Genomic DNA, 22,798 nt, shown 5'->3' on the forward strand with positions numbered 1-22,798 from the left:
TATATATATATACTTTAAAAAATGAGTTACATCTTGTATAACTCTTTGTTTAACATTTCTTAATTTATTTTGATGAGTTGAAACAATGTAAAAACACACGTTGTCATAACTTATTGAAGAAATTTTTTTTACAGTGCACTTAACATTGAGAAATTTCTGCATTTGAACGTTTGAAAGGGTTTTAAATATTCTAAATCAATTAAAGTGATGCCAGTGTCAACTTTAATCATATAAAATGTAATTTCCAAGCAGCCAAATTGTGGCCAGTGAAAATACTGAGTGGCTAACTTTAGAAAACCACTAGCCAGAGTGGCTGGTGAGCAAATTATTTATTTATTTATTTATTTATTTTTTTATTTTTTTATTTATTTAGTGAAATTAAAGGCGTTCTTGATTATGATTTCACTTTAACTTTATTTAGTGTGTAATGTTGCTGTTTGAGCACAAACAACATCTGCAAAGTTACGATGCTCAAAAGTTCAAAGCAAAGGGAGATATTTTCTTTTACAGAAAACGCTTTTTAGGGTGCTTTCACACTAGCACTTTTGGTGCGCACCCAGTTTCAATTGATGTCAGAATCAATTACGGGTGGATGAGAGATAAATTATTGTGTTTGTTTGATAGACATTTTGCGAGCCCTGTGAGAGAATCATTCTGGTTGCCGCTTTCAAAACAATCCCTCATGTGAACTGAACTGACAAGGGAGCAGAAGCTCATTAAATATGCAAATCTTCTCCAATCCTAGCCGTGGGCGTTTACCACCAAGTCTCCAGTTTTTTGAATATAAAGATGTTTTTGAATATAAAAACCACACAAACATCATTAATTAACCTCAGACAACAGTATAAACATTTTTTAAAAAGGCCACTTCATGACACCTTTAAGGGAATGTGCCGAAGAAATAAGCTAAATTCATATGTTTGTGTGAATCCTTGTACACTGGACAACTCTTTGTGATCCAACATCATATCCAGAATACATAAGTACATAACACATAACACTTTTTAATGTGTTTGTTTGCAAAATTGCCTTTCTGAATGTGCTAATGTGGCTAAAGTTACCATTGTCTCTTACTGTATTCACAGAGACTGAAGCTCCCTATTTTTAAATAAAACTAATGACATAGCTCTGAACTCTGTGAATATAAAGACAATGGTAACTTTAGCCACCATATAGCGTCCTAACCAGCTCATTCACAAATGAAATTTGGGTACATTCACAAAATATAACGTGTGGCGCTTACATGTTTTGAAAATGAATTTGGTCAAACAGTTGGTATTTATGCATCTTTGCAAATTCTACTCACTGTTTGGGGTTCTCCACACTCCACAGGTTATAGATCCAAAAAATCTCTGCCCTATTCATAAAAGGGGGCCGGGAGCAGCAGCTCATTTGCATTTAAAGAGACAAACATGATAACAGCATGTTTTTGCTGAGACTCAAAAGTAGGTGTAATGTGGGTGTATTTTGAGCTGAAATTTTTAAAGACAAATTCTGGGGACACCCGAAACTTATATTACATCTCGTGAAAAGAGCATTATAGAACCCCTCTAAAAGATATTTAGTAATTATAACCCTCTAACATCGCTTGAAAGCCATCATTTCAATCATTTAATTTTAAACACTACACATTATGGGGATCATTTACTAACAAAACTTACAGAATATAATCACATTTTAGCAACTTTTATTTTCTGACTTCCGAGAATGTTCAATCCTGTTCATGCTATTTGCTAGTAGATTTTTTTTTTTTTTTTTTTACTTCAATGGTTATTGATCAGTATTTTATGAGGATCTATACTCTGCATTAGTATTGAAACGTCTCGGTTACGTATGTAACCCTCGTTCCCTGAAGGAGGGAACGGAGACGTACGTCAGAACTGAACCGACGAATGGGATCTTACTTTAGAGACCAATCCTACTTCGAGCATCTAACAACGAGCCAATGAAATTTGGCATGCGATCACGCATTCCACGCTCCGCCCCGCAGCGCGGGTATAAATAGGAAGTGGAATGGTAGATCAGCGCTTTTCCTACTGAGGAGCCGAAAGGTGACCGGACTCCCAGCGGAAGCACAGCATCTGGCGACGGGACGTACGTCTCCGTTCCCTCCTTCAGGGAACGAGGGTTACATACGTAACCGAGACGTTCCCTTTCAGTCGATCACGTTCGACGTACGTCAGAACTGAACCGACGAATGGGATCCCTATGGAAAACGCCAGGATGCTGGCCCTTCCAGCGTCCTGCTTGAGCGCACTGCACCGTCTAGTATGGTACGGAAGTCAGGGCTCCAAGCAGGGAGTACAGTCACTGCTGTTTCTGCAAGACCCACTCAGAATGACTATTGGATAACGCTGGGAAAGCGTGCCTACCTCGTACTTGAGAGAGAGGGTACGCTGCGGGGCCACGTCCTTCAGGGAAGGAGAGGTGGCAGAATACACATAAGGACTAACCTGGCAGGGTAGTGCAACATATGGCAGTCTCTGGGGTGGTTCCAGCCTGATTGAAGGGGGGAAAGAACACGCCCAGAGACGACAGAGCGGGCTCTGTCGAGGGAAAGACACGGGGCTAGCCCGAAGGGTAGCTGATACCGTGGAAGAATACACATATGGGGTTGCCGTGAGGGAACCGCTACATATGGAACCCAGCCTACAGCCACGTTTCACAAGCATACGGGTGCAGGCCTGGCGTCAGACGGTCCGCAACGTCTGACACCGGAGGGGTGACGGAGGAGCTCGACAGGGTTAGCCGGTTTCCCGGGGAACACAACTGGAGACAATAGACGCACGTATCCGGCCCAGAGGGCGGGAGTGGCGTTTCGCAAGCCGACACTTAGAACGGGCACTTAGCGCTCCTGGCCACTGGGGGCGAGGATGCGGGAAGATACCGGCTCTACACGTAAGCTATAGAATCTAGCAAACGTGTTAGGTGTCGCCCAGCCCGCAGCTCTACATATGTCTGTCAGCGAGGCGCCTTGCGCCAGCGCCCAGGAAGAAGCAACACTCCGAGTGGAGTGAGCTCTTACACCGAACGGGCAAGGCACGTCTTGGGACTGGTAGGCCAAGACTATAGCATCCACTATCCAGTGGGCTAACCTCTGCTTGGAGACAGCCTTTCCCTTCTGCTGGCCTCCGTAACAGACGAAGAGTTGCTCTGAGGTCCGAAGGCTTTGGGTCCGGTCAACGTAAGCGCGAAGAGCGCGGACCGGACACAGCAAAGCCAGGGCTGGGTCTGCCTCCTCCGAAGGCAGCGCTTGCAGGTTCACCACCTGATCCCGGAAGGGAGTGGTAGGAACCTTGGGCACATATCCGGGCCGGGGTCTCAGGACAACGTGAGAGTTACCTGGCCCGAACTCTAGGCACGATTCGTTGACCGAAAGTGCATGCAGGTCCCCTACCCTCTTGATCGAGGCCAATGCCGTCAGGAGCACTGTCTTCATTGACAAGATTTTCAGCTCACAAGACGCCAAAGGCTCGAAGGGAGGGCTCTGAAGTGTTCTTTTTTTTTTTCTCGGAGCACTAGAGCTAAGTCCCAAGAGGGTATCGAGGATGGACGAGGAGGATTTAGTCTCCTCGCACCTCTGAGGAACCTGACGATTAGGTCGTGCTTCCCCACGGACTTACCTTCTACTACATCATGGTACGCTGCTATTGCTGCAGCATATACCTTGAGGGTGGAGGGAGACAGCCTTCTCTCCAACCCATCTTGCAGGAAGGAAAGCACGACACTGATCGAACACCTTCGGGGGTCTTCCCGGCGGGAAGCGCACCACTCAACGAACAGGTTCCACTTCAGAGCATAGAGGCGCCTCGTGGAGGGGGCTCTAGCTGAAGCGATGGTATCTACGACAGCTTGTGGTAGTCCATCTAGAACCTCCGCGTCCCGTCCAGGGACCAGACATGAAGATTCCAGAGGTCTGGACGCGGGTGCCATAGCGTGCCCCGTCCCTGAGAAAGAAGGTCCTTCCTCAGGGGAATCGGCCAAGGAGGGGCTGTCGCGAGGAGTGTGAGTTCTGGGAACCAGGTCCGGTTGGGCCAATACGGCGCAACTAACAAGACCTGCTCCTCGTCCTCCCTGACCTTGCACAGAGTCTGTGCAAGAAGGCTCACTGGGGGAAACGCATACTTGCGTAGGTCCCGGGGCCAGCTGTGCGCCAGTGCATCTGTGCCGAGGGTACCCCCGGTCAGGGAATAGTACCACTGGCAATGGGTCGAGTCCGGAGAGGCAAACAGGTCGACCTGTGCGGCTCCGAACTGGTCCCATATCAGCTGGACCGCCTGGGGGTGGAGTCGCCACTCTCCCGGAGGTGTCGGCTGACGAGAGAGCTCGTCGGCTGTCTGGTTCAGCACACCAGGGACATGAATGGCCCGAAGCGACCTCAGCTGCTTCTGACTCCACAGGAGGAGGTGGCGGGCGAGTTGGAGCAGACGACGGGAGCGTAGACCACCCTGACGGTTGATGTACGCAACGGCCGTGGTGCTGTCCGTACGGACCAGTACATGCTTGCCACGCAGCGGCCCCTTGAGGCGGCGGAGTGCCAGATGTACTGCCAGTAACTCGAGGCAATTGATATGCCAATGCAATTGCGGCCCCGTCCACAGACCAGCAACTGCATGCCCGTTGTACGTGGCCCCCCAGCCCGTGGTGGAGGCATCCGTGAATAGCACAGCATGCCTGGACACTTGTTCTAGGGGCACCCCGGCCCGGAGAAACGAAGTGCTGGACCACGGGCTGAAGGTTTGGCGGCAGTAAGGAGTCACTGGGACCCGGTACTGACCGCTCTGCCACGCCCACCTCGGGACTCGGCCATTGAGCCAGCGTTGAAGCGGTCTCATATGAAGCAATCCGAGCGGCGTGACCGCGGCTGCAGATGCCATATGCCCCAGGAGCCTCTGAAAGAATTTCAGTGGGACCGCTGTCCTGCTCTTGAACATATTCAAGCAGTTCAACACCGACTGGACTCGCTCCTCGGTGAGGCGCGCCGTCCGGTTGACCGAGTCCAGCTCCATACCGAGATAAGAGATCCTCTGTGTGGGACAGAGTTTGCTCTTCTCTCGGTTGACCCGAAGGCCCAACTGGCTGAGGTGACTGAGCACCAGGTCCCTGTGTTCGCACAACTGGTCCTTCGACTGGGCTAGGATCAGCCAATCGTCGAGGTAGTTGAGAATCCGAACGCCGCGTTCTCTGAGTGGAACAATGGCTGCCTCCGCGACCTTCGTAAAGACGCGGGGCGACAGGGACAGCCCGAAGGGCAGGACCTTGTACTGATATGCTTTCCCCTCGAACGCAAAGCGTAGGAACGGTCTGTGTCGAGGGAGAATAGACACATGGAAGTACGCATCCTTCAGGTCGATCGCTGCAAACCAATCCTGGGGACGGATGCATTGGAAAATGCGTTTCTGCGTCAACATCCTGAACGGGAGCTTGTGCAGGGCCCGATTCAGAACTCGCAGGTCCAGGATTGGCCGTAACCCACCCCCTTTCTTGGGCACAATGAAGTAGGGGCTGTAAAACCCCGTCTTCATATCGGCTGGAGGAACCGGCTCGATCGCGTCCTTCGCCAGTAGGACCTCGATCTCTGACCGCAAGACTTGAGCATCGCTGCTTCGCACGGAGGTGAAGAGGATGCCCTTGTACTTGGGTGGCCGGCGTGCGAACTGAATCGCGTAGCCGAGTCTGATGGTACGGATGAGCCAGCGAGACGGCCTGGGGAGACCTAGCCAGGCCCCCAGAGACCGTACAAGCGGGACCAACGGCACCACAGACGTGCCCGGGGTGGGGCAGCGAAGCGGAGTACTCTGGCCCGACTCGGGAGGCCCGGAGGCGGCCCGTAGTGTTGCCTGAGCACTCCTGGTTTGGACAGAGAGTGGGTGAGAAGGCCCGGGGGCGTCCTCGGAGCCCACTCTGCTGTCCACTGCCCGGAGGCAGGGAAGTGAAGCACTCAGCCCCGACCCGGAAGGCCCGTGGGCGGCCCGGAGTGTTGACTGAGTGCTCACAAGAGAGGCAGTGTGTGGGTGAGAAGGCCCGGGGGCGTCCTCGAGGCCCACACAGCTGCCCCCTGGCGACGGGAGGGTAGGAAAGGAGTGACAAGGCCCGTGGGCGTCGCACACTGCCAACCTGACCCTCTTGGGGCCCAGAGAGAGAGGAAATTGCTCTTTTGGTGAAAATGTGGGTACCGCTGGACTCCGGAGAGCCAGCGGCAGAGATGTTGTGACCAGTGTTGCCCCCCCGGTCCTCCTCCGGGGGGGTGGGAGGGATGCGGACATCATCTCCCTCAGAGCAGCTCCTCTTCTCCCTGGGCTGCCCGTCTCAGGGCCGCTTCCCCTTACGCTTGCCGGCAGGTTTGGCGGGCCCTTGGACGGGTTGGGCGGCCCCCTTGCGTCCGGCGCCCTGCTTCGCGGGTGGAGGCTGCTGCTTGGGCTTGGCAGGGGCGGAGGCGGACGCTGGAGGACGCCCTCGGCGACGAGCAGACTGGGGGGCTGCCCCGGGCGGCTGGGTGGAGGCAGCAGCGGGCCGCCGGGGCAGGATGTTTTTGATGGCCTCCGTCTGCTTCTTGGCCACCGAGAACTGCTGGGCAAAGTCCTCGATGGCGTCGCCGAAGAGGCCGGCCTGACAGACAGGGGCGTTTAGAAACCGAACCTTGTCCGAGTCCCGCATGTCTGTCAGGTTCAGCCACAGGTGGCGTTCCTGGACCACCAAGGTGGACATCGCCCGACCCAGGGAGCGGGCCGTGACTTTCGTCGCCCGGAGGGCGAGGTCCGTCGCGGCTCGCAGTTCCTGCATAACTGCCTGGTCGGAACCACCCTCGTGCAGTTCCATGAGCGCTTTGGCCTGGTGGACCTGCAGGAGCGCCATGGCATGCAAAGCTGATGCAGCTTCTCCGCAGGCTGTGTAAGCCTTGCCCGTCAAGCCGGACGAGAACTTACACGCCCGGGAGGGGAGACGCGGGGCGTGCCTCCAGTCCGCAGCGGTCTTAGGACACAGGTGCATCGCAACCGACCGCTCGACTGGAGGGATCCCCTCGTAGCCCTTAGCTGCACCACCATCGAGAGTGGTGAGGATGGAGGAGTCAGTCGATCGCTGGCGTACGCTATACGGCGCTACCCAGGACTTCGTGAGCTCCTGATGCACTTCCGGGAAGAAAGGCACCGGGGCGGGACGCTGAGAACCAGCGCGACCCGTCCCGAGAAACCAATCATCCAGCCGCGAAGGTTCGGGACGTGGTGGAGGGTTCCACTCAAGCCCGACACTTGCGGCGGCCCGGGCAAGCATAGCCGTAAGTTCCGGGTCAGACTCGGGCAACGCTGTCACACCCGAAGGGGGCAACGCAGCCGAGTCTTCATCCTCGGAACCCATTAGCTCATCCCCCGATGCAGCAACCGACATCTGGTCCTCCGCCGGAGCCCCAAAAGAGACGACTGGCGCTCCACGTGGGAGGTCAGCGCGCCCTTCCGGAAGCTCCACCGGTACAGTGGAGGGGGGAGGGGCCCGAGGAGCCGTGAGACCCGTCGGGTTTACCCTGACCGACACCCTCAGGTCCCCACCAAGGTCATCAGCCAAAGTAGTAGCCCTCTGCTTTGCAGCTGGAGGACCACTAGATCGGGGGATGGACGATGGTGTTCCACCTCTTCTGAGGTACTGGAGACGGGACCGCAACACTGCAATGGACATATTCCCGCAATGGGAACATGTCTCATCCACGAACGCAGCCTCAGCGTGCTGTGCGCCCAGACACGAGAGACAACGAACGTGTCCGTCAAGCGGGGACAGAAATCGACCGCACCCAGAAACACACGGCTTGAATGACATCTTGAAAAAGACGCAGGGTCAAACCGTGTTGCTCTTTTGTGAATGGAAGTTTTGCTCTTTTAGTGCTGAAGCACTCAGGGAGATGACCGCGGCTCCACGCAGTTCGATAGTGCAAGCCTGCGTGAGCTCTCAGTGATATGTATGTGTGAGCGCCCAGCGAACCAACTGTAATGTGTGTGTGTAAGGAAACGCTCAGCGAACCAAAGCTCTTTGTACACTCTATCACTGAAGTGACGGTCTCTCGCTGACGCGCCGTATCACCCGCACTGGCAAACTCTTTCACAGGATATTCAAGACTCGTAGTCAGAAAGCTCTTCGTAGAAACAGCAATGAAGACTGTTCGGCTCCGAAGTAGAAAGCGCTGATCTACCATTCCACTTCCTATTTATACCCGCGCTGCGGGGCGGAGCGTGGAATGCGTGATCGCATGCCAAATTTCATTGGCTCGTTGTTAGATGCTCGAAGTAGGATTGGTCTCTAAAGTAAGATCCCATTCGTCGGTTCAGTTCTGACGTACGTCGAACGTGACCGACTGAAAGGGAACTATAGATACATCAAGATCAATTTACTCATAAATAGTAGATTATCTACCCCCGTCTACATTACAATTTAATCTTAAATCAAATATTCTATTTGTCATAATTAGAAACAAAAACAGGCCAATTTCACAAACACATTTTGTCTAATGTAATTTATAGACTCTTATTGTGTAATAAAACAAGCAAACAAGAAACAAAACAATTTTAAATTACATTTTTAATGTAAACTGATTTTTTCAAGTGCTATCTAATGCATGTTTCATCATATATGAAATATGAATCATAAAATTTGACAATTCAAATGCCTTTTTGCTTATCCTTTCATTCCCCCAACCTACACACACACACACACACACACACACACACACACACACACACACACACACACACACACACACACACACACACACACACACACACACACTATATATATATATATATTTTATTACATTATATTTATTACATTAAGTGTTATAGCAGTAGAGTGTTCTATTCGCTATATAAAATCGACAGATCTGAGTAGATTACTTATAAATTGTAATCGGTTACTGATTACAATTACATGACAAAATTTTAGTTAGTAACTTAATCCAATACATTACATATTTAGGGTAATATAATCTGACTACTTTTGGATTACTTTTAGATTACTTTTGACCTAACTCATTTATCACACTGATTTGAGTACACTGTAAAAATTATTTTAGAAAAAAGTTACCTGGTTGCCTTAACATTTTGAGTTCATTGAAATTAAAATTTTCATTTATTTAAAGTTAAAACAATTAACATTTTTTGAGATTTGACAACCTTTATTAAAATATTATTAAAAGATTTTGAAAGCATATTTGGTAAATGTGTGTGTTTTATTTCTGATTACGCAGTGAAACATGCCAAATAGTGCTATTTTCATGATTTATCAAAAAAAAAAATTATGTGGTTCAGATACAATAATATTTATATTATTATATATTTATTATTATTATTTTATTATTATTATATATTATTAAACAAATTTCCTTCATTGTATTAACTCAAATTTTTTATTTCAATAAACTCAAAGTTTTAAGGCAACCAGGTTACTTACTTTTTTAAGTTAAACCAACCAAAAACAACAAAAATGTGTAGAATATTTGTGTACCATATTGATATAAAAATACAAAGAGAAAGAAAATATATTTACAACATAAATTATTTCTGGGTTTCCCAGACTGGGGTTCATGATGTACTTTACTTGAACAAAAATATAAGTACCCTGGATATTTTAATGTGTAAGTTCAGTCAATTTGATCTAAAGTAGACGGGTGGTCAGTTTTGCGCCATGAACAAGTTATTCTCAGTTTGCGAGCAAAAGTCGAGGACACTTTTTCATTATGCATATTACACTCACAATAGAGCAAGAGTTTCATTGCGTACGGTGCTTTATATCCCTCTCCTGGACTATATCAGCCCCCGGTAAAGAAATCTGGTGCATCAGAGTGAATTGAAGCTTTTCTTTAAGGTATATGCCGAATATACATCTCCTCACGCATAACTGTCTGCATATCGGCTGCAGGGTGGGTGTCAGCAGGAGCGATCGTTTCTAGGAGCGCTCAGAAGAGGCACGCATTCTCTTTTATTGCATCAGCTGTAATTGGAAGAAATCAAATTAAACCCACAACTTCTTTCACTAACAGCTAAAACTTTTTTCCCCTTGAGTATACGGTAAGAGCTAAGCACTATTCCAGAGAGAGTCTGTGTTTATTTTGAGTATTATGATTCAGATGCTTGCCGCTCTGCGGAGAGAATGTGGGCTGCTGTGTCATGAATTGAATGAGGTTGATAATGAAAGAGTCATATGAAAGCCAAGACAAGACATGACGGTGTAAAAGACGGGTTGAACTCAAGTTGATGGTATTTCTTCCAGCCAGTGTGTGCGGTTTTGCTCCTCCAGTTTAGCTGGACAAACGATTTGACCTTTATGTAGCAATAGCTTTTATTACAGTCTGTGAAAGGGTTTAAAAGTGAAGCTGAATTAAGTGTGCTGGGTCCATCCGAGATTACATTTTCTTTTAAGGTTCAACAAAAACCACATATAGGAACTTGCTAAAAAATATTTACTTTTTTTTCAGCTTGTATGTGTTGTAGTAGACTGATGTACAGCATGTTTTTTCTTACCCAATATCTGCAAACATGAGCGACAGTGATTTTTACAATTCGAACTCGAGAAACATTTGTTTGTGCATCTCTAACAATTTCTTGAAAATGTATCATCAAATTTTTTTTCAAGGATGTCTAAACTTTTTTGAACCCCAAGTGGCGACACATGAGTGTTGATTTCTTGCAATAATTCACCAGAACAAAAATACAAGTAACAATAATCTCGTTTTTGTAATCGGAAGAGCTTCACCGAAAATTATTTTAAAATTCAAACTCGCACGCGCGCGCACGCGCACATATATACACACACATGCGCAAACACACACGTTTGTTTTTTTGTAAATTGTGGGGACTCTCCATAGGCGTAATGATTTTTATACTGTACAAACCATATTTTCTGTCCCCCTAAACTGCCCCTACCCCTAAACCAACCCATCACAGGAAACATTCTGCATTTTTACTTTCTCAAAAAAAACTCATCCTGTATGATTTCTGAGGATTTTGAAAAGTGGGGACATGTCCTCATAAGTCACCCTCTCCTATAATACCTATGTCATACCCATGTCATTATACACATTTATGTCCTGATATTTTACAAAAACAAGAACACACACACACACACACACACACACACACACACACACACACAAATATATGTATATTTATACTAAAGAAAAAATATGTTAACACTTTGGTTAAATTAATCTCTAATTATTCTTGAAAATGTATTGTCATATTTTGTCTAACATGTCTGAACTTCTTTGCACCATAAGTGGTGACAAGATTGTTGAGTTTCTCTTGAAATAATTCACCTGAACAAAAATATAAGTAAAATATGGTAACATTTTTGTTTGTGGACCAATTCTCACTATGTTAACTAGTTGCTTATTATCATGCATATTACTAACATATTGACTGTTTATTAGGACCGTATAAAGTGTATAAAGTTTTAAATATGGATATTTTTCTTACACAAACGCATCGATTCGAATCAGAAGGCTCTATTAACCCATCGGAGCCGTGTGGAGCACGTTATTTGACGGACAGCTGCATTTTTTATGGACTTCAAAAAAAGCTTCAACTACTGCTGGGATTAACGTTAGCCTGGACTTTTTAAATATAACTCTGATTGTATTTGTCTGAAAGAAGAATGTCATATACAGCTACGATAACTTGAGGGTGAGTAAATCATAGGCTTGGTTTCATTTTTGGGTGAACTAACCCTTTCAGCATTCATCTTCAACATTTAGCAGCAATAGATAAAGGCTTAAAGCAGGTTGGAACTGTTTTTCTTCACGGAAGCTTTGCATAAGAGCTAATAAAATATTTAATCTCAAGACAATATTTTGTGTCTAATAATTATGTATTTGAGACTAGTAGCCGTGTAATAAGCGGGATAATGTACACCCAGCCGGTTGTTATCGCAGAATAAACCCCGACAGAGTGATCAGGACCCCGGTAGGTGTGGTAGGTATGGGGTATGGGGGACTAATGGATGTAGAATATGGTCATGCAGAATAAGGTATTAATATATGCTTTATAAGTACTAATAAACAGCCAATATGCTAGTAATATGCACATAAGCAACTAGGTAATAGTGATTGTTCCCCAAACTAAAAATGTTTTTGTAATCTTTTAAAAATGTAACATCAGATTTTTGTCTATGATGTTTTAATTTCTTGCACCCCAAGTAGCGACACATGAGTGTTAAGGTTTTATTGTAATAATTCACCAAATCAAAAAATACAAGTAACACAAATCAACAACAATATCATGATCATAGTGCAACAGTGCAATGTGCAGTGCAAGTTTGCCTTATTTCAGATAGTGTGATATCTATTGATTATGTGTATGTGTCTAACAGTACATACCTTAGCACGCTGTCACAGGCTGGAGAAGCCTTTATTTATTGATTCGGGATCAAACTCGGACATGCATTGCAAGTTTAAGTGCAACACATTACCAACCAATGTTGTTTTTGTTGGTCTTTAGGTGACATACGCAATGACCTCTACCTCACACTGGAGAGAGGAGACTTTGAGAGAGGAGGCAAGAGTGTTCAGAAGAACATTGAGGTCACCATGTATGTGCTCTATGCAGACGGCGAGATCCTCAAAGTAAGTCAAACCACTTTCCTTAAGGCATAGTTTGACAATAGTGAAAGTCCTGTCGTCCTTTACTTACCCTCATGTCATTTCAATCCTTCTATAAAAAGATAGTTTTTAAGGAATTGTGCTGCTTTTTCCATGAAATTGCACCAAAAAAAGTTCTGTGTTCTACAGAAGCAACAAAGTACGTGTTTGGAACGACATGAAGGGCTAATTAATGACAGAATTCGAATTTCTGGGCAAGTTATCCCTATGAAAAACATACAAGTGATCTGTAGCTTATGTTGTGAATCATTTAGTCCAAACTAATTTGAAGTCATTTTGAAAGGAGTAAATGGGTTTGGGATTGTCTGATGTATTTTACATAAGCCCATCATAAATGTCGCAAACTTTGATGCACACTTTAAAGCCACATAAAAGCAAACCGTTTCCATTTCTTCTATCTTTTATCAGGAGTGCATTAGTCTGGGTTCAGGAGAACACAGCATCAGTGAGTACCGCTCTTTCGTTCTCTACCACAACAACAGTCCACGCTGGAGTGAGGTCATCAAACTACCAATCCCCATTGACCGCTTCCGGGGGTCCCATCTGCGCTTCGAGTTTAGACATTGTTCAAGTAAGGATTTATACACCACCAGTATCATTTTGCACACATTTGACTTATTTTTCTCTTGATATTTTAATCTTAAGGCTTATGCTCAAATTATTACAATTAATCAACTAATACCAATATACGTAAATTGTGTCTACATACACTATATTGCCAAAAGTTTTGGTACGCCTGCCTTTACATGCACATGAACTTTAATGACATCATATTCTTAATCCATAGTATTTAATATGGAGTCAGCCCACCCTTTCCACAGGGTTAAGGAGTGTGTTTATGGAAATTTTTGACCATTCTTCTTGAAGTGCATTTGTGAGATCAAGCACTGAAGTTGGATGAGAAGGCCTGGCTCGCAGTCGCCGCTTTAATTCATCCCATATGGACCTTGCTTTGGAACAGGAAGGCTACCCCAAACTGTTCCCACAAAGTTGGAAGCATGAAATTTTCCAGATTGTCTTGGTATGCTGAATCATTAAGAGTTACTTTCACTGGAACTAAGGGGCTGAACTCAACCCCTGAAAAACAACCCACACCATAATCCCCCCTCCATTAAACTTTACACTTGGCTTAATACAGTAAGGCAAGTACTTTTCTCCTGGCAACCCCAAAACCCAGAATCGTCCAATGGATTGCCAGACAGAGAAGTTTGATTTGTCACTCCAGAGAACATGTCTCCACTGTTCTAGAGTCCAATGGCGGCTGCTTTACACCATTGTATCCGACACTTTGCATTGCACTTGATGTAAGGCTTGGATGCAGCTGATCGGCCATGGAAACCCATTCCATGAAGCTCTCTAAGCACTGTTCTTGGGCTAATCTGAAGGCCAGATAAAGTTTGGAGGTCTGTAGCTATTGACTGCAGAAAGTTGGCTTCTTCTGCACACTGTGTGCCTCAGCATCCGCTGACCCCGCTCTGTGATTTTACGTGTCCTACCACTTCATGGCTGAGTTGCTGTTGTTCCCATTTGCTTCCAACATAGTGGCAATATACTGTATGAACTTCTCTTCAAAACTAACATTTTATCTGCTTGGTTACAGACATTCTTCCAAATATCTTTCTTTGTGTACAGCAGATACATGTATACAGGTTTTTGAGTGAACAATCCCTTTAAGTACTTCAGACAATATTCCCATGTTATTGTTTTCACAGCAAAGGACAAAGGTGAAAAGAAGCTTTTTGGCTTTGCGTTCACTCCTCTCATGAGGGAAGACGGCACCACACTGTCAGATGAGAGCCATGAGCTCTACGTCTACAAGGTGAGGTCTCACCACTACTTTAAACACATCATAAATTGTGCTTTTCATAAATAATTAAAGAAATTAATCCAATGTCAAGATCTGTGGGATACTTTATAATGTTTAAATATGTTGTTAGACATAATATTTAAATAATATATTAATTTGTACTGTATTGTTCCGAATTTATGACAGTGTTTTATTTTTAGGAATACATCTAAAAAAAACGGGTTTGTCTTATATTCAGGGTCTAGACTTTTAGATGTCAATAATACACCTGCAACAATAGGTGCCGCCAAATACACGTAAAACGAGTGTGCCAAGAAATACAGTGTTTCAGAGTGTAATGTTAGAAGATCCAAGCACAAAAGGCATCTTAAAAACGCTAACAGTCAAAGAAAAGCCTACGGTCTAAGAGCCATGTGTCTGTCATTCTACTAACTATAAGTAACTGTGTAACTACATGTCAACTAATTCTTATAAGTTTGCGAGTAGACTGTTAGACTAGGGTTAGGGTTAGTTGAATTAGTTGACATGTAGTTGCAAAGTTACTTATAGTCAGTAGAATGTCTGTTGAAGAGCATCAAAAAAAGTGTTCGCAGATATTAAAGGGATATGTCATCCAAAATGTGAAAATTAGCTAATGATTTATTCACCCACAAGTCATCCTAGGTGAATACAATACGAATACAATCTGAGTTATATTAAAAAAAATGTCCTGGCTCTTCCAAGCTTTATAATAGCAGTGAATTGGGGTTGAGATTGGGGTTGAGATCCTAAACGGAGAGCTTGTTTGTATCTGCATTCACCTTCACTATTTCTCTCAGAAATGATGATCATGTTGGGTAAGTACTCTGTGTATCATTAAATTATTCTATTTTTTTACAACACCGGCAAAGATCGTTTATTTCAGCCGGATTTCAGCGCACGTGCAGACAGGGTTGCCAAGTTTTTACAACAAAACCCGCTAACTACTAGCCCTAAACAATAGCTTCTCAGGGGGTTCTCCGGGGGAAAAATGGCGTTTGGGAGTAAAATGTGTGTTATTTTGGCAAGGTTGCTGCTAAAATTCGCACTCATGGGCCTATATATCACATAATAGTCGCTTCAACCCGCGGACGTGGAAAACAACCCGCGGACATAGAAATCAACCTGTGGGGAAAAAATGCGGACTTGGCAGCACAGTGCAGTTGAGCTCTGTTGACATTTGACAATGCGTCCCTTCGTTGCTCTGATTGGTTGTAGGTCTGTCCAATTGAGGTCTTTCCTGGTTCGGTTGAAATACGCCTCATAATCACAGCCCAATGGAGCGATTTCATACTCATATTCTGACTAGAATTGAGTATGACCACGTCAGGCTAGCAGAGGATAGAACAATACAAAACACAGGTCACAAATTAGTAGTCAAAAAAGAGAAAAAGATATGTCAGAGGAGCTTGAGTTTGTTCCCCAACCCTATTTGTCTGAGCCGCAAGAATAGTCAAAGGTTACGCTACTTCTTCATCACGTCAGGGGTTACTTTTTGCCCGTATGTCAACTTGCATAGTCTTTTGTAAGCTAATTATTTTAGTTTATAAAGTGTTAAATATGGATATTTTTCTCACACAAATGCATCGAGTCGCTTCAGAAGGCCTTTATTAATCCCCGGAGCGGTGTGGAGTATGTTTATGATGGATGGATGCACTTTTTTGGGCTTCAAAATCTCAACCCCCATTCACTGCCATTATAATGCTTGGCAAAGCCAGGATATTTTTGATATAACTCTGATTGTGTACGTCTGAAAGAAGATTCTCATATACACCTAGGAAACGCTTAAGGGTGAGTAAATCATGAATTTTTGGGTGAACTATCCCTTTAAGCAGACAGTCTACTAATTATCTAATGACTGCTAGTCGACGTGTAGTTGCAAAGTTACTAGATAGCTAGTAGAATGTCTAAAGTGGACTATCGAAGTAGTGTTATCAATGTTTATTTTATTTCAAGTAAAGAATTTTGTTGTATACTTTTAGTTAAAAATAATCCTGGTACAGAAACGGCAAAGCAAGGCAAGGCAAGCCAATTTGATTTGTATAGAACATTTCATACACAATAGCAATTCAAAGTGCTATACATAGAAATTAATTAAAATAGTGATAACATATGCATAAAAAATTTGAATGTCATATGTAAGAATTAAATTAAAAACAATGACAATTAAAATAGCTATAAAGAGAACAAAAAATAAAAATATAATGATGAGAAATAGATCCCTATCTGCCTGATTCCAAATTGGGATACCCCTATCTGAGATGGAAGAGATGGATCAGGTTCACAATGTCTCCTGGACCTTACAAGTCGGTCCAAGACGGGCTCCTGTAGGGGGCGTTACCTTTGCCTCGCAGGGCCTCCCCTTTCCTGAGTCACACTGCTCTCCTTTTCCAATCTCTTCCAGTCAGACAGCCCTAACCAAAAATAATGATCAACAGATGCATACGAAATAGAAATACACAGTTGCAAGGAGAATTAAAAAGAATAAAATGATGATCTATACATATTAAATAACAATAACCAAAGATCAGAACAAAGCATATCCATATGATGTGTAACTTATAAACTTCTTTTCTGTATGTGGATCAGTGTGACGAAAACACCACCTTCAGCAACCATGCGCTGTACCTGGGGCTGCCCTGTTGTAAAGACGACTTCAACGGCTGCCCGAACATCCCGTCCAGCCTCATATTCCAGCGCAGCACCAAGGAAACCCTCTGGATATCCACTCAACTCTCTTCCACCAAACTAACACAGAATGGTAACTCGCGAACACTTTCACGCAATATTCGATTTCCCCTCCATTCGTTGCGACAGAGTAATAATAACACTTTCTTGTTGTGTTGTGAAGTCGATCTGCTAGCTTTGTTAAAGTGGAAAGCACATCCAGACCGCGTAATGGACATTTTGGGGCGATTGCGTCATGTCTGCGGAGAAGAAATAGTCAAAGTGAGAGCTCTGTCTCAATAATTCATTAATATGGAGAAATTTTAATGTCTGCTTAATGTAATTTACACCCACTTTTTATGTTTTTCTATTCCAGTTTCTTCAAGACATCCTCGACACGCTGTTCTCCATTCTGGATGACAACACGGACAAATACGGACCTCTTGTGTTTCAGTCACTGGTTAGAAAACTTCAATAAATGATTTTTTTTTGGGTGCACCATAATGTTAATAATGCACTGCTATAATAACATGTCCGATTTGCATTCATCACAATCACTCAGACCCACATTTACTGTACAAGCGTGTGTTTGTGTATGCGCACACCCTAAAATACACACGATTCATCTCTTTCAGAAGTGTCCATGCTGTGTGTGTGTGTGTGTGAATGTTTTGAAATATGGAAGATTTCAGCTGGCATGGATCCAGGCATTATTAAGCGTTCACAGCTGTTTGATCTTGGTCTCCAGAGACCCTTTAGCTTCTCGTACTCCTGTAAAAAGAGTTGAGAAGATCCAGCCTCTCTTGGCCTGAATACATCTGTCATGTTTCTTTGTGGAAAAGAGAGAACCAATCCAGGCCTCATTCTTTTTGCATGTATATTCATTTTTCAATATGCTCTCATGCTTCTCTAATTCAGGATTTCTAGGCAATTTTAAACCAAATTCACATTCAAATTCAGCTGCATTGTTCAGTGTGACAACCAGTGTTTAAATTACATTGCATTTGGATAAAACTATACTAAAATAACACTGATGTGTATAGATGGACCTGATCTGTAACCTCTGACCTCTACTTTCCATCTCTGTCCAGGTTTTCATCATCAATCTGCTCCGGGACAGTAAGTTTTATCACTTCCGGCCTGTGATGGACACCTACATCCAGAAGCATTTTGCTGGAGCACTGGCTTACAAGTGAGCTGGATATTTATGTTTAGATATGGTTTAAGCAAACATATCTTAGTAATGGATAAGTACACATGGTTTTTCATATTTTCTGAACAAACATAGTGTAACTAGGTTTTCAATTTCAATTGCAGAGAGTTGATTCGATGTCTGAAGTGGTATATGGACCGGTCAGCAGAAGTCGTACGGCAAGATCACATCCAGGAAGCCATGAGGGTAAGACCTCCAAGTATATAACCAAACGAACAGAAGCCAAGAGAAAAAAAATCCACGTAAAATCAAATAAACAGTGATTTAGCTCAAACAGCAACTAGAATAAATCAAATATAAGACATTACTCCACATGATGTCGTTCCAAACCTGTAGGACTTTCATTCATCCTTATAACACAAACGAAGATCTTTTTTGTCACAAAAACACTGACCAGTGAACATAAATAGAAGCTATTTATGCTAAGCGAGAACAAACCTCTCGCAGAAGCTGCTGCGCAACACATGAGAATGAACCTCATTGGTTCTTGCAGAAGCTCAAACGTGCTGCGTAACACCAGAATTAACCTCATTGGTTCTTGCAGAAGCTAAAACGTGCTGCAAAACAACAGAATGAACCAGATTTGGTTCTTGCTGAAGCTCAAACGTGCTGCGTAACAACAGAATGAACCTCATTGGTTCCTGCTGAAGCTCAAACGTGCTGCGTAACAACAGAATGAACCTCATTGGTTCTTGCTGAAGCTCAACCGTGCTGCGTAACAACAGAATGAACCTCATTGGTTCTTGCAGAAGCTCAAACGTGCTGCGTAACAACAGAATGAACCTCATTGGTTCCTGCTGAAGCTCAAACGTGCTGCGTAACAACAGAATGAACCTCATTGGTTCTTGCTGAAGCTCAAACGTGCTGTGTAACAACAGAATGAACCTCATTGGTTCCTGCTGAAGCTCAAACGTGCTGCGTAACAACAGAATGAACCTCATTGGTTCTTGCTGAAGCTCAAACGTGCTGCGTAACAACAGAATGAACCTCATTGGTTCTTGCAGAAGCTCAAACGTGCTGCGTAACAACAGAATGAACCTCATTGGTTCTTGCAGAAGCTCAAACGTGCTGCGTAACAACAGAATGAACCTCATTGGTTCCTGCAGAAGCTCAAACGTGCTGCGTAACAACAGAATGAACCTCATTGGTTCTTGCTGAAGCTCAAACGTGCTGCGTAACAACAGAATGAACCTCATTGGTTCCTGCAGAAGCTCAAACGTGCTGCGTAACAACAGAATGAACCTCATTGGTTCTTGCTGAAGCTCAAACGTGCTGCGTAACAACAGAATGAACCTCATTGGTTCCTGCAGAAGCTCAAACGTGCTGCGTAACAACAGAATGAACCTCATTGGTTCTTGCAGAAGCTCAAACGTGCTGCGTAACAACAGAATGAACCTCATCGGTTCTTGCTGAAGCTCAAACGTGCTGCGTAACAACAGAATGAACCTCATTGGTTCTTGCAGAAGTTCAAACGTGCTGCGTAACAACAGAATGAACCTCATTGGTTCTTGCTGAAGCTCAAACGTGCTGCGTAACAACAGAATGAACCTCATTGGTTCCTGCAGAAGCTCAAACGTGCTGCGTAACAACAGAATGAACCTCATTGGTTCTTGCTGAAGCTCAACCGTGCTGCGTAACAACAGAATGAACCTCATTGGTTCTTGCAGAAGCTCAAACGTGCTGCGTAACAACAGAATGAACCTCATTGGTTCCTGCTGAAGCTCAAACGTGCTGCGTAACAACAGAATGAACCTCATTGGTTCTTGCTGAAGCTCAACCGTGCTGCGTAACAACAGAATGAACCTCATTGGTTCTTGCAGAAGCTCAAACGTGCTGCGTAACAACAGAATGAACCTCATTGGTTCCTGCAGAAGCTCAAACGTGCTGCGTAACAACAGAATGAACCTCATTGGTTCTTGCTGAAGCTCAAACGTGCTGCGTAACAACAGAATGAACCTCATTGGTTCCTGCAGAAGCTCAAACGTGCTGCGTAACAACAGAATGAACCTCATTGGTTCTTGCTGAAGCTCAAACGTGCTGCGTAACAACAGAATGAATCTCATTGGTTCTTGCTGAAGCTCAAACGTGCTGCGTAACAACAGAATGAACCTCATTGGTTCCTGTAGAAGTTCAAACGTGCTGCGTAACAACAGAATGAACCTCATCGGTTCTTGCTGAAGCTCAAACGTGCTGCGTAACAACAGAATGAACCTCATTGGTTCTTGCAGAAGTTCAAACGTGCTGCGTAACAACAGAATGAACCTCATCGGTTCTTGCTGAAGCTCAAACGTGCTGCGTAACAACAGAATGAACCTCATCGGTTCTTGCTGAAGCTCAAACGTGCTGCGTAACAACAGAATGAACCTCATCGGTTCTTGCTGAAGCTCAAATGTGCTGCGTAACAACAGAATGAACCTCATTGGTTCCTGCAGAAGCTCAAACGTGCTGCGTAACAACAGAATGAACCTCATTGGTTCTTGCTGAAGCTCAAACGTGCTGCGTAACAACAGAATGAACCTCATTGGTTCCTGCAGAAGCTCAAACGTGCTGCGTAACAACAGAATGAACCTCATTGGTTTTTGCTGAAGCTCAAACGTGCTGCGTAACAACAGAATGAACCTCATTGGTTCTTGCACCTCTAGCAAACAGACTTCAGCTTCTGTTTACCACAGCTGATGTGTACATTGATGTGTGCATTGATGTTCAGAAATTTTTGACTAAACCAATCAATTCATATGGATTTGTTTTACAATCTCTTTATGAAGTTTTTAAAAGTGGTAGTTGTCAACGGAGGGACAGATATATCTCAGATTTCATTAAAAAGATCTTCAGTTGTGTTCCAAAAATGAACAAAAGTCATACGGGATTGGAACGGCATGAGGGTGAGTCATTAATGACAGAATTTTCATTTTTGGGTGAACAATCCCTTTATTTTAATTTCTTAATTTTTCTTCTAGGTAAAAGCTAAAGAATTGTCCATATGTATTGTAATTGGAATGCTTTAAAGGCATTTTATAGCATAAACATGGAGCTCAGAGACTTGTAGATACATTGAGGGTACACATGTTAACTGTAAATCTTCCTTCAGGCTCTAGAGTATCTGTTTAAATTCATCGTCCAGTCACGGATCCTCTACTCCCGGGCCACCTGTGGGATGGAGGAGGACCAATTTAGGGCCAGCATCCAGGAGCTTTTCCAATCCATCCGTTTCGTCCTCAGTCTGGACAGCCGCAGCTCTGAGACACTCATTTTCACCCAGGTCAGATATAAACAAAAGAACCATTTAGCATTTCATGAGATCTGGTGTATAAGTAGAACTGTGTCAAAAAGAAGTGGGATGTAACAGGTTAATGTTTTGTGTTTTTGTGCTCTTCTATTAAATTATATCTCACTTCTGTTTGATTAAAGAATTAAGCAATATAAAAACAAGAACAAGGTGTTCTGATGTGTTTGAAAAGGAAAGGTTTACTTGTAACGAGATGCTGATATCCAAAGCCACAGTTATTGACACAAGAAGCAGCTTCTTGAGGCCCAGGTTTGTTTAGTCTTCTCTCAGAAAGATGCATCTATCCCTGCCCTAAAGAAGTTGTACGTCTAAGCTGTTTAGACAGTCCCATCTCATGGAAATCCTGGGAAATCATATCTCATGGAGAGTGAGTTGTTATAAGACAAAACAAGGTTTTTCTTGAAGGCTGCAGGAGTATGTTCGAGAAGCTATCTGCTCGCTTCAGATTGCTTTCTCATCGAAGTTGATGCTTTGAAGTATCGGATTTGAAGAATACAAATCAAAAAGGACTTTAGATGAAGATCGAGAGACAACAAAATTGATGCCATCAAATGAGTTTGTGAGAAACTACTATCACTGGCCTAAGTGAAACTAGCCCTCCTCCAAGTTATGATATAGGAGCTTTACCCCTTTACACTGGGTAATTATATAAACTTATTAATAGGAGCCATCCACCAGGGTGCTTCCCCGAGCACGTAATGTTCCCCTAAGGCCATTTTCCTGGTTGCATGGGGGTGGTGGGGTTTTTCATGCATCCGGCCAATCAGCGTACACTTAAGTCACTGGTGGTTCCTATTGTGCTGGGTTAGACCCTACTCTGAAGTAGCAGCTATAGTAGTTCCCCCAAAAGGTGTTACTAGAACTAAAATCATTCCCAGTTCCTGCAGTGCGAAAAAACTGGTACTTCCGACATTAGTTCTAGGAACTGTGAAAAGGTTCCTCCGGTGTGAAATCCCCAATTCTGATACCTAGATATTTTGTATTGTTTACCAAGTAATAGTTGCCCGAAGTAAGGCTTATGACGAGGTATTATTGAGTTCCTTAGGACAAACAATGTTGGATAGTTTAATGCATAGGGTTGGGCTTTTTAGACTGATGGTTATAAGTTTCTTTTGTTTAGTTACTGCGAGTGTTTGTACAGCAAAATGTGAAATATCTTTCTCTATTAAT

General features: G+C 44.0%; 1 protein-coding gene across 11 annotated transcripts in view; it reads left to right on the forward strand.

Annotated features, from left to right (window-relative positions):
• dock3 (dedicator of cytokinesis 3) overlaps window positions 1-22,798 on the forward strand; it is a 304,695-nt gene that overhangs the window by 232,143 nt on the left and 49,754 nt on the right. For all 11 annotated transcript variants that reach the window (XR_010897931.1, XM_067416279.1, XM_067416269.1 and 8 more), the window contains 9 exons: window positions 12,477-12,601; window positions 13,046-13,208; window positions 14,350-14,456; window positions 17,052-17,223; window positions 17,314-17,411; window positions 17,506-17,589; window positions 18,221-18,321; window positions 18,447-18,528; window positions 21,431-21,601. Coding sequence is in view for 10 of the 11 variants with exons in the window: in XM_067416279.1 (XP_067272380.1) it covers window positions 12,477-12,601; window positions 13,046-13,208; window positions 14,350-14,456; window positions 17,052-17,223; window positions 17,314-17,411; window positions 17,506-17,589; window positions 18,221-18,321; window positions 18,447-18,528; window positions 21,431-21,601 (1,103 nt within the window). In the remaining variant the exon portion in view is untranslated. The remainder of the gene's footprint in view (window positions 1-12,476; window positions 12,602-13,045; window positions 13,209-14,349; window positions 14,457-17,051; window positions 17,224-17,313; window positions 17,412-17,505; window positions 17,590-18,220; window positions 18,322-18,446; window positions 18,529-21,430; window positions 21,602-22,798) is intronic.

This window comes from Pseudorasbora parva, chromosome 14 (genome assembly GCF_024679245.1).
Source record: "Pseudorasbora parva isolate DD20220531a chromosome 14, ASM2467924v1, whole genome shotgun sequence".
Lineage (NCBI taxonomy): Eukaryota > Metazoa > Chordata > Actinopteri > Cypriniformes > Gobionidae > Pseudorasbora > Pseudorasbora parva.